General features: G+C 45.4%; 2 protein-coding genes across 2 annotated transcripts; both read left to right on the top strand.

The window, feature by feature from the left end:
- Window positions 1-1,271: 1,271 nt before the first annotated feature.
- On the top strand, window positions 1,272-3,478 carry LOC135103318 (transcription elongation regulator 1-like). The gene is made up of 2 exons (XM_064009345.1): window positions 1,272-1,610; window positions 2,062-3,478. The coding sequence occupies exons 1-2, from the start codon at window positions 1,359-1,361 to the stop codon at window positions 2,497-2,499; spliced, it is 690 nt and encodes a 229-aa protein (XP_063865415.1). The 5' UTR covers window positions 1,272-1,358; the 3' UTR covers window positions 2,500-3,478.
- Window positions 3,479-7,829: 4,351 nt separating this feature from the next.
- LOC135103764 (uncharacterized) lies at window positions 7,830-11,862 on the top strand. The gene is made up of 3 exons (XM_064010462.1): window positions 7,830-7,940; window positions 8,761-8,976; window positions 10,884-11,862. Exons 2-3 carry the CDS (start codon window positions 8,761-8,763, stop codon window positions 11,319-11,321), a joined length of 654 nt encoding a protein of 217 aa, XP_063866532.1. The 5' UTR covers window positions 7,830-7,940; the 3' UTR covers window positions 11,322-11,862.
- The last annotated feature ends 984 nt before the right edge of the window (window positions 11,863-12,846 follow it).

Raw genomic sequence — 12,846 nt, 5'->3', positions numbered from 1 at the left:
AGAGCTCCACGTGACATACTTGTTGCTGCGTCACCAGTCAATTTCCACCTCACGGTAATCCAGGTGACTGCAACGCTCATGTAAATAGTGATGTTTTCTTTCTATCTGCGCCACTCTCTCTCTCTCTCTCTCTCTCTCTCTCTCTCTCTCTCTCTCTCTCTCTCTGTCAATAAATTTATCATATCTATTTTTTTATCTACCTACCTATCTATCTATCTATCTATATATCTATCTATTTATCTATATATCCATCTATTTATCTATCGATCTACCTATCTATCCTAGCCACCTATCTATCAATCTATCCACCTATCAATCTATACCAATTTATCCATCAGTCAATCAATCTTTCAGTCAGTTTTACATTCTCCATCCTTCTCTCTCTCCAAGCACAGGTGAGTTAGCGACAAGGCTTCAGGCACAGAGTCAGGCGGGACAGGTGAGAGGGAGGGAAGGCACAGGAAGGCGGGGAGGTGTGGGAGGGTAGAGGGAAGGGGCCGCCACACTACCGGTTTGACCCCGTGCAGTCAGTCGCCCAGAAGGGTCAGACTGCGTGACACTCTTATATAGGTGAGGGAGCCCCGCCACCGCCACTCCCCTCCTCCTGGGCGACGCGGCAGCACTCACGGTAAATCATTCTCCTCCTCCAGCAGCCACTACAGGGACAGGAGAGCTTCACAGGGACAGGTCCAGGGAGGGTGGGTGGCTTAAGGGTTCCTGCTGTGCTCTTCACGTCTCTGGCTACCATCACTTGTTATCACCACTATCATCAAGACTTCCTATCTTTGCTATCACGACTAATAGTGACGTTCCCCTACCACAGACTGAATACAAGCTAAAGATTTACATTTTTTATAGGTTTTCTTCTTGTTTTCTGTTTTTGCTTCGCACAGATAAAAATAACCACTTTTTTTTCTTTTCTTTTCTTTTTTCCCCCGCTCATTTTAAGTCCAGGTAAACACAGTAATTCACCAGACTATTCATGCGAGTGTTGGCTACGATGATACACACTGCCAGACTTTCACTGCACGACACTAAGCAGAGGTAGATTCAACGCGTGCATAGAAAAGACTTTCCTATGCAGTGATGACGCGTGACCCTCAGACCTCAGGACCACCTCAAGACAGCCTTATTAAACCTAACAGGCCCATCACAATCACCGCAAAGGAAGGGCACTTAGCGTAATAACATGCAGTGGATTGCCTAATGACGGTGAATAACAAAACACACACACACACACACACACCACACACACACACACACACACACACACACACACACACACACACACACACACACACACACACACACACACACACACACACTCATACATACGCATACACTTGTCTTTTCCTCAGATGTGGTGGTACAGACTGGCGGTGGTGGTGACGGTGGTGTCGGTGGCGGCGGCAGAGGCGGCGGCGGAAGCGGCGGCGGAAGCAGAGGCGGCGGCGGAGGCGGAGGCGGAGGCGCAACCAGACGCGAAGGCAGCGGCAGAAGCGAAAGCGGAGGCGAAAGCAGCAGCGAATTACCCCCTGCTGCCCCACCCGCCCCCACTGTGCTACCCCGTGACGCAGTATGTGACGGCATACAAGGCCCACGCGCAGAAGGTGAGGCAGAGGCAGGTGTGGGAGGGGGCAGGTGAAGGAAGGAGAGTTAAGGGTGAAATCAGATGACAGAAAGAACAGTTTAGGAAGGTGATAGGTGAGTGAAGGTGCTGTTTAGGGAGAAGACAGGTGAAGAGGATAGTTGAAGGATGAAGACAGGTAAGAAAAGGTACAATCAAGGAAGACGACAGATAAGGAAACGCAGGTTAGGGGGAAGACAGTTAAGGAAAAAAAGAATGTTTAGAGCCACGACAGGTAAAGAAATTGAAGGGTGAGGGTGAAGACAAGTAAGAAAATTATCAAATGATGAAGATGACAGATAAATCAAGACGTATTTAACAAAACCAGGAGAGCGAGGCAACAAGTACAGAATATCAAAACACTAGCAGGTGTCACGAGAGCAGGTGAGTGGCAGGCAACTAGTACTAACACACCTGCGTCTCACCGCCCCCAGGTACCAGTGTACAAGACAGCGTACAAACAAGCCATCGTGCCCGTCACTAAGCACACCACCCACTACCAGACGCAGTACATCACCAGCCACCAGAAGGAGTACGTGCCTAAGTACGAGACGGACGTGGTGTACAAAACAAAGGTCAACTACGTCACCAAAGTCATCACCAGTTACCAGACGCACTACCAGACCCAGTACGTGACGGTGCCTGAGTACGTGCCCAAATACGTAACGGAGACCCTGTACCAGACGCATTACCAGACCAACGTGCAGTACCAGCCGATCTACAGCACCCAGTACACCCCGGTATACGTGACCAAGACCCAGGTGCAGTACCAGACGCAGTACACGACGGTGGTGGTGCCAACTTACGTCACGGTGTCCAAGGAGGTGGTGGACTACAAGACCTACTGTCCTGAGCCCGCCTATGGTTACTAGCAATGACTGCCTCTCTCTCTCTCTCTCTCTCTCTCTCTCTCTCTCTCTCTCTCTCTCTCTCTCTCTCTCTCTCTCTCTCTCTCTCTCTATCCTCCCCCTTCACTTATTCTCTAACTCCTTTTTTTCATTTTCTCTCATTAATTAATTTCCCTTACGCCTCTTTTCTCTCATCATTATTTTCCTTACATTCTTTTTTTCCCTATTCACTTATTATCTTCCTTTTTCCCTTTTTCTTCACTGATTAATTTTCCTATCGCCTTTTTTCTCTTCTCTCCTATTATTAATTTTCCTTATATCCTTTTCTACTCATTCACTTATTCTTATCTTATTTTTCTTCTTTTCTTCATTAATTTATTTCTTATCATCCTTTTTTTTGGTATTCATTCATTTCTAAAGTCTTCCTCTTTTCCCAGTCTTCTCCCCTCCCCATGAATTATTTTTTCTAACATTTTTTCTAACCCCACGCAGTCTTTTCATCTAATCTATCTACTTTTCCATCGTCAGTTCTCTTCCTCCTCTCAATTTGCAACTTCCTTCCTTTTTTTTTTTTTACCTACGCATCTATTTTGCAACTCTACCAACTGTTCTTTCCTTTCATCTTCTTCCTCATCATTCACTCGTTCCCCTTCCCTTCCTACTGGCAAACCAAAGAAATACTATATACTTCTTTTCTTATTTCTTTTCTTCTTCTTTCAAGTCTTCGTTCCTTTCCTTTCCATCCACAACCTACCTATCTACCCATCTACCTATCTATCTACTGTTCCTCCTTTCTTCATCGTCATAATTCACACCTTCCTTCCTCTGCTTCCTCTACCTCACGACCCAACCAAAGACCTCACCAGCTCTCCATTTTCTGGATCCTGTAACCTCAATACGTTTTCTTCTCAAGTTCATAGACCCTTCATAAGCTCACGTGCATTTCCCAGATTTGTATTTATGTATGTGTGTTTGTATCGAGCAATAAAAGCGTTAAGAGTTACCGAGGTGTGTCTTTTGTTTCCATCATACGAGAATCTCCCAGCTGGTGGCGCGACGGGGAAGGTAAATATTAATAGCGAGGGGGAGGAGGTGACGGGCCAAGACAATAGTGAGTAATTGTTTTATTTAGGTGTTTGTGGAAATGTGGTGGTGTTTTGTGTTGTGTTGTTAGTAGAGTAGGGAGAGTAGTGTTGGAAATGGTAAGTGCATGATATGATGAATGGATTAATGAGTGCAGAGAGAGAGAGAGAGAGAGAGAGAGAGAGAGAGAGAGAGAGAGAGAGAGAGAGAGAGAGAGAGAGAGAGAGAGAGAGAGAGAGAGAGAGAGAGAGAGAGAGAGAGAGAGAGAGAGAGTCAGAAAAGATGGACGGCTTCATTTATTGTGACAGAGATAAGTGGTTACATACATACAGATATGCATCAAGTAGATTGATAGATAGATAGATAGATACATACATACATACATACATACATACATAATAAGCATACACAGATAGATGAATGGATGGATAAATGAATTTGTGATTAGATAGATAAATAAATAAATAAATAAATAAATAAATAAATAAATAAATAAATAAATAAATAAATAAATATATATATATATATATATATATATATATATATATATATATATATATATATATATATATATATATATATATATATATATATAGATAGATAGATAGATAGATAGATAGATAGATAGATAGATAGATAGATAGATAGATAGATAGATAGATAGATAGATAGATAGATAGATAGATAGATAGATAGATAGATAGATAGATAGATAGATAGATCGATCGATCGATAGATAGATAGATAGATAGATAGATAGATAGATAGATAGATAGAGAGAGAGAGAGAGAGAGAGAGAGAGAGAGAGAGAGAGAGAGAGAGAGAGAGAGAGAGAGAGAGAGAGAGACATACACACATACACACACAAGAGCGATGTGTGGATCCGGCATTGTCTCCTGCAGTCAATGTAGCGGGACAAAATATGACTCCCTTGCACCTCACCTCAGGAAAACACGTTCATAACACGTACACAATATCCTCTCTCTCTCTCTCTCTCTCTCTCTCTCTCTCTCTCTCTCTCTCTCTCTCTCTCTCTCTCTCTCTCTCTCTCTCTCTCTCTCTCTCTCTCTCTCTCTCTCTCTCTCTCTCTCTCTCTCTCTCTCTCTCTCTCTCTCTCTCTCTCTCTCTCTCTCTCTCTCTCTCTCTCTCTCTCTCTCTCGGGAATGCCGTAGTGATTCGGTTTTTCTTTTCTCTCTTTTTGTTGTTGTTGTTTATTTGAGTGGTCAGGGTTGGTAGTTTCCGCTAGGATTCTGCTTTTGGTTACTTGTTCATTTTCTTTATTTATGTATTTATTCATTTTATCATTATTTCTTTTAAAGTGCATGACAGTAGTTAAAGTTAAGTTTTTAGTGCAATGACAGTGATTGTTGTGGAAATTTAAGTTACACTGCACACACACACACACACACACACACACACACACACGGATTTTGGTTACGAATATGCGATTTCTTTCTTTTATTTCTTCCTTTTTTTTTTTTTTTTTTTGAGTTCCCTCTCTCGATGCACGTGCGGTATTTGATGTCAAGGTGCGGCGCGGAGATACATTGTTAGACACGCAAAAATCTCAAATGCTGCTCTTGCCTCTGCTTTCCACCCTTCACCTTCTCCTCCACCTTCTCTCTCTCCTTGTAACCTCCCTCTCTCTCCCTCCCCAACTTCTACTGTCCAGATTTTACGTTTTCTCTTCATTCTTTCCTTTCTCCCGGTCTCTAACTTCTCCCCAGCCTCCACTTTCTCCCCTTCTTTTCCTAATTAAAATCTCCATTACTTTTTCTCCCCAACAGCCTCTGCTTATCCAAACTATCTGTCTTGTTTCTCTCTCTAAAAATTCCCTTTCTCTCCCTCCCCAGTGCCATTTTTCTGTGTGTTTTCCCTTTCAATCTATCCTATATCTTACCTTTCTTTATCTTCTTCCCTCTTTGCTCCTATTTTAATCTATCTTTTATTTCCTCTCCATCTCCACTCTTATCTTCCTTTTCCCCTTTCCTTTCTTTATTACCACTCATGCACATTTTCACCCTATTTCCCTCCTTTTACTCTTTCTTTCTTCTTCGTTACCTTTCCTATCCCGTTTACAAGTTTAGCATGTCCATCTTCTCATTCACCTCAGTCACCTGTTCTACCCTTATCCCCTCCCTCCCTCCCTACCCCTTCCACAACTTAATTTAGCACCTCCACCTTGTCGTAAATCCTAGTCACCGCTTCTACCCTCACCCTCTCTCCCTTCCTCCCGCCACCTGCCCCCGTCCGCCGACACACGACGCAGGCAAGACTCTCCACCCTGTCTCATGGTCTTGTGTCTCCCTTCACAGCCACAACGCTCAAATATTTACGACCACTCAATCTTCCAAGTGACAGACCTTACAGCTTCCCTCCTACTGTCTCCTGTGTATAGCTGTCAGCATCCCGGGGCTTTCCTGGGTCTTGTCTCGCGGTGATTTGAATTTTATGACAGTGTTGTTGTGTGTACTTGGTTTAGTCTTGGTTTGTTTATTTTCGTTTATTTTTCTATCTTTCATTCGTTTTGGTGATGGAGTTTTATGGCTTATCTCCTCCTCTCCTCTCCTCTTGTGCGAGTTATTGCGCATTTCTATCTTGTGGTGAGTTTGATTTTAAGGTTCTAGATTATGTAGCTGTTTTATTGCATTTACTTAGGTGTTTAGTTCCTGTTTGTGTGCTTATGTTTCTCATCATGTCGTGTGTGTGTGTCTTGCATGTTACAGTGCATTCCTATCTCGTGTTGGGTTGGGTTTCAAAGTACTAGTTAATGTACATGCTAATTTATTCATACTTAACTGTTTAGCTCCCTATTGTGTATTTTTCTTGTCCTCTTTTGTATGTTGAGTGTATTACTGCGCTTCACATTATCCGGTGATATTTTAGGATGTTATTTATGAGTATGTGCTTGCTAATATATTCACTTATCTATTTAGCTCTCCATTATGTACGCCCTCTTGTCCTGTCTTGTCTGTGTGTGTCTTGTGGGTTGCTGTGCTTCATCCTCCAGTGTTGTGAAGCCTACGTTACTTGTTTATGCGCTTGCTGATATGTTTACTTGTCTATTTATCGCTTCATTATGTACTGATTCTTGTCCTGCCAGCCGCGTCTCAGAATCTGATTGTTGTGTTTACCAGCGTGGTGAATGGCGGGAGAAAATTTGATTGTGTGTGTGTGTGTGTGTGTGTGTGTGTGTGTGTGTGTGTGTGTGTGTGTGTGTGTGTGTGTGTGTGTGTGTGTGTGTGTGTGTGTGTGTGTGTGTGTGTGTGTGTGTGTGTGTGTGTGTGTGTGTGTGTGTGTGTGTGTGTGTGTGTGTGTGTGTGCAGTAAAACGAAATTGCTTTATTCATGCCTAAAGTGATTGGGCAAAAAAATAATCATAAGGGAAAGGTATCCCGTGTGTGTGTGTGTGTGTGTGTGTGTGTGTGTTTCTCACGGCCTTACTTACGAAAGCACTCAACGATGTCCACATGTTATACGCTAATGAACTCAAATTAAACTTTTCCCCCAAAATCAGGGAAATCATGCTTATATTTTTTTTCCCTGGGGAGAGACGACACAGTTTTCAGAGTTCACGGGCAGCTAACCATTTCGTTATGCACAGCCCATGCAACCCTCTCCCCCCGCCCCACCCCCCACCACCGGCCCCGGCCATTGCATGTGTCACGTGCTCCTAACACCAGCACACTTCACTCTCCAGGTGGGTGATGCAACGCTCCTCTCCTCATGAATGTCACTCTTGCAGCAGAACACACCCCACTCCCCCCCTGCTCCTCCATCAACCCCCCCCATCACAGCACCCGCCCCATCCCCCCTGCCCCGCCACCGCCCTGTTCTCCTATCACCCAATCACCCAATATCGCCCATTGCAGTATATACCACAACACGTATTATAACACATACCCCATTACCTTACTGCTCCTACACATCCTCCTGCCCATCCCTTACCGACTATAACAACACATACCCCCATAACCAAATCCTAAGCCCCCCTACACATACCTCCTACCAAGCCCTCCTCACCCATCACACCCTACCCACCCACACCTCGCAGCTGGGGGAGGACAGGGACCGTGTGCTGTCACCATGACCTGCGGGGGCGTGGCGGAGGCGAGACACATCCGAGAGGCGACGGTAAGGGAGGTCGGGGTGGCGGCGGGACCCGGGGCGTGACATGACGGTGCGGAGGGAAGCTGGGGGGTGGGAAGGGAGGGAATGGAGGGGGTGGGGGACTGGGGGACGGGGGCAGGCACGCAGGCAACCAGTGTTCCGGTGCGCCCTCCTCCTGACCACCTGTCTGGAAACTCCTCCCGGTATATAAACGAGAGGTGAGCCCCCGAGGCGCCATTCTTCCCCTCACTCACCTCAGCGCTGCGACTTGAGGTACGGCGCGGCGCCCTCCCTTGCCCTCTCTGCCTCCCTGACCCGCCCTTGCTCGAGGCAGGGAAGGGACACCCAGACACGTGAGGTGCAGTGCGTGTATGGATGGCTGCAGGACGGGTAGAGGTGGTGGTAGTGGTGATGGTGGTAATGGTGATTGACTGGTTGATTGGTTAGTTAGGCGCCGCTGCAGCAGGGTCATGGTTGTGGTGGTGATGGGTGATAGTGCCGGAGGGACGGGTAGAGGTGGTTATTGTGATGGTGGTTGACTGGTTGAGTGGTTAGTTAGGTGCCGCAGCATGGCAGTGGTGGTGGCGATAGCAGTGACAGTCTGGATGGGTGGGCCTGAGTGATGGTGGTGGTGGATGAGACGAATGAGTGCAGGCACACAGTACTTCACTAACTACACCGCCACAAGCAGTCACCACAAGGCATTACATACACACAAAGCACACAGGAACAAATACACAAACACAAAATGAGACAAGAGAAGCAAACAAATACTTAAATCACTCACACATAATTCTGTAATTCTCTTAAAATAAACAGGTATCCGACAAACAAAACCAGAACGAGTAAGTAAGTAAGCAAGCAAGCAAGCTGGGCGATGACAGCCTTTCACTCCGCAAAGAAAACGAGAAGAGAAAAAGACGCAGAAAACGGGGGATGACGCAGGGACGAAAGCAAAACACGGATATAACTTCACGCTTGCCTGAAACACTATTACCTCCATATACACACACACACACACACACACACACACACACACACACACACACACACACACACAAGAATAACTCTCATCCCTTGTCGTCCCCGCCAGATGAAGTTAGCGTGGGGCCGCGAGGTGGTGTGGCTGGCGGTGTGGCTGGCGGCGGCGACTCTGGTGGCGACGGAGGCGGCAGCGGAACCAGCAGCGGAGGCGGACGCGAAGGCGGACGCAAAACCGAAGGCGAAACCGGATGCGGATGCTGTGTACCCTGCGCCTTGCTACCCTGAAACCATCTACCACACCCAGTACATCCCCAAAGTACAGCAGGTCAGAGTTGAGAGGTTATACTAAGTCAAGGCCATGCAGTAGGTTACGAGAAGAGTGAAGTTTAAATGCAGGTCACGTACAGGTCAAGGCTGGTGCTGTGGTGAGTGTAGTGTAGGTAAGACAGGTTATACAGGTCAAGGTGATGTGGGTACAGTACAGGTGAGTGAAGGTAAGTTAAGGTAGGGTAAGGTAAGGTACGTACGTTTAATTAAGGTGTGTTCAGGTAAAGTTACGCGGGTCAAGGTGTATGAGTGGGTGAAGGTAAAGGTAACGTACGCTCAGGTGTAGGTCAAGGCAAGGTCGGATTAGGTTACTTTATACGCAGGTCATGGTGTATGTATGAGTGAGTGAAGGTACTCGTAAGTGTAGGTGTAGGTCAAGGTCAGGTCAGGTTACTTATATTCAAGGTCGGGAAAGATCGTGAGGGTGGAAGTGAAGAAGGGAAGGCAGAAAGATGGCGAAAACTGATGAAAATAAAGAACAAATGAGTTAGAGATGATAAGAATGATAAGGACAGTGATGGGAATGATGGTGAGACAGAAGATGGTGATAGAACAGATAAAAGTGACAAGGAAGGTAAGGATGCTGAAGATAACAGATCATGATAGGCATGGAGATAAGAAAGAAAGGGATGATAAGTAATGAAAAGAATTATAGGGGTGGAGATAAAGTTGATAAAGACGATGATAAGAATAATGAGGAAGGGGATAAGAACGAAAACGATGGTAGATAACAAAAGAATGACAGGGATGGAGATAAGGATGATAAAGACGACAGATAAAAAGGAAATTAACATAAAACACGACACTGATAATTGCAAGGGAAGGAAGTGAGGGGAGCGAGGCAGCAGAGGGGAAAGACGCCCAGGGGGAAGGAGGAACACTAATAACAGGAAGGAAGCAGTGAAGAGAGGGGAGAGACTTAACTAAGGGGAACAGGAGTGAGGAGGGTCAGAGAGGAGTGGGAGGAGAGACCGACCGACTGACTGACTGACTGACTGACTGACTGATTGATTGAGTGAAATACTGACGACACGACAGTATCAAATGGCGAAGGGAGAAGACTGACTGACTGACTAGCTGATTGATTGACTGATTGAAATACTAAGATCACAACAACAGGGTCATATGACTAAAGGAGGAGCAGAAGGGGAGCATGAGAGGGGAAAGTACTTAGAAGGGAGGCAGTAAAGGTAGAGGTGATAGTAAAAGTGAAACCTTGAACATAATTAGGTTGTGCATGAAAGAACAAACAGAGGAGACTTGCATAATATAGAGTAGTTTTAAAAAGACATGTTGAACTTATGGAAAAAGAGGACGTATTGTAAGAGAGCTTAGATTGGGAGGCTTATATAATGGAAAATAAATTAAAAGACTTGGAGAAGTTAGAAAAATAGTTAGTATTGCATGACAGTAAGTAAAGGGAAAGTGTGTACGTACAATGGAGCATACGGATTGAAAGTTATATATAAAAAAAAAAATAATAAAAAAAATCCATCCGAAACATTCCCACATAAATTAATGTAACCTAACTTAACGTCTCCTAACCTAACCAAACCGAACCTAACTCAATCTAACCTAACCAATTCTTTTTCAGCCAAACTTTTTAACTTCGTAACCTAACTGATCTGATTTTAACTTTTTTTTATTCTAACCTAACTCAACAATCTAACCAATCTTTTTTTTTCAGCCAAGCTTTAAACTTATCATAACTTAATTTAACTTAGCCAATCTTACTCTAACCTAATTTTTCCTAACCTGACCCAACTCAATCCAGCTTATCACGAGAGAAATTGCTAAAGGAGAAAAGGCCATGGAATGTTCGTGGAAAAAATGTACTTAGAGGAATTTAAAGTAGCAGTAACCTTGTGTCAGTCTTACCTGTCCTCCCCCCCTCCCCACTCATAGGTGCCCGTGTACTCCACCATCTATAAGCACCAGTACGTGTCCAAGACCTACTACAAGACCCAGTTCCACACGCAGTACCAGACGCAGTACCAGACCCAGTACGTGCCCAAGTACATCACAGAGACAGTGTACAAGACGGAGCACAAGTACATCACCCAGTACAAGACCTACTACCACACGGTCTACCACACCCAGTACTCCACGCATGTCAACTACGTGCCCCAGTACATCACGCACACCCAGTACCACACCCAGTATGTCAGCACCGTGCAGTACCAGCCGGTGTACACGACCCTGTACAAGCCAGAGTACATCACGAAGCACCAGTTACTGTACCACACCCAGTACCAGACCCAGTACGTGCCCCAGTACCTCACGGTGACAAAGGCTTACAAGACCTACAAGACAGTGTGTCCTAACCCAGGCTATGGGTATTAAAACTAAGCCACGTGTAAGCCATCACCACCATGACCATTCTTCCTTCCTTCACCCTCCTTCACTCCCTTCACTCTCCACTTTGCCTACATCCACCTTCTTTTTCCATGTGACCATTCTTGTCTCCTCTCTCCTTCCTTCACCTTCCTCCCTCCCTTCCTACCTTCATATGACCATTCTTCCTTCTCTCCTTCACTCTTCTTTCTTCACCTTTCTCCTTTTCTTCTTCCATATAATCAGTCTTCATGTCTCCTCTCCTTCACCTTTCTTCCTTCATCTTCCTCTCTCCCTACCTTCATGTGACCATTCTTATTGTCTCCTCTCCTTCACTCCACTTCCCTCCGCCCTCCACCATACCTACCTCAATATGAGAGTACTTTTTGTCCCCTTCCTTCCTTTCACTCTCATTCCTTCACTTCCCCTACTCAACCTACCTCCTCCTCCTCCTTCTCCCACTACCCTCCCCCTCCTCTTTCATAACCATAGCCTATTTTTGTAAAGCGTGTAATCAGCTTAACTTAATAAACTGTATGATTGTATTGAGCGTGAGTGTCAATGTTACGCCCTCCCAGCCACGTGATCCTAAAGGCGGAGAGAATTGCTGCCTGTCGTGTCTAGCCAACATAGAATTTAATGGTGGGAAAATCGGAATCATATCCTTTTAATGTACGACTGGAACCTACTGATTTTGAACGGTATGGGATTAAATTCTCTTCGCTGTGCTACACTTGATACAGACACCCAGACAGACAGACTGGAACCTGCTGTTTTTTGTATGATGTAAGATTAGACTCTTTCTGTTGCGCTACATTTAATACATAAAGCGACGTACTGACAGGCAGAGACAGAAACTCACACACACACACACACACACACACACACACACACACACACACACACACACACACACACACACACACACACACACACTAATACACATGTCTGAAAATAAAGAAAACATGATCATTTACTATCAAAAGACAAAACATTACGATCTTGACTCAATCTTGCAAAATATATAAACAGGTAGATACGAATAGATAAATAAATAACACACACACACACACACACACACACACACACACACACACACACACACACACACACACACACACACACACACACACCACCTTTCCACACCATCATCGTCACCACCACCACCACCACCACCACCACCATCACCTTTTCACGACACCAAAAAACCCCCAACACTGCCGGAGTCATGCAATGAGAAGCCTTCACACACCACAGCGTTCAGAGCAGCCGCCAGAAAATGCTACAGCGCACCGGAGCCCTTCCCTTAAACCTTCAGGAAACGCTCTCAGCAAAACATAAATACTGGGCGGTCTTGCTCACTGCACAGTCACGAGGCGGATGCTGTCTCACCCTCAGGACGTGTCGCGATGTCGGGTGTCGGTATCCCCTTGCATCTGCGGCGCCGTGTGAGGCCATGAGTGCGAGATTACAGCTGGTATTACTGCATTTCTCTTTCAGCGGGTGATAGTGAAAGTTGTCAAAGGGTGTTTTC

This window comes from Scylla paramamosain, chromosome 9, assembly GCF_035594125.1.
Source record: "Scylla paramamosain isolate STU-SP2022 chromosome 9, ASM3559412v1, whole genome shotgun sequence".
Lineage (NCBI taxonomy): Eukaryota > Metazoa > Arthropoda > Malacostraca > Decapoda > Portunidae > Scylla > Scylla paramamosain.
The sequence above is the reverse complement of the archived record's forward strand: the minus strand, read 5'-3'. Positions and strand labels throughout refer to the sequence as shown.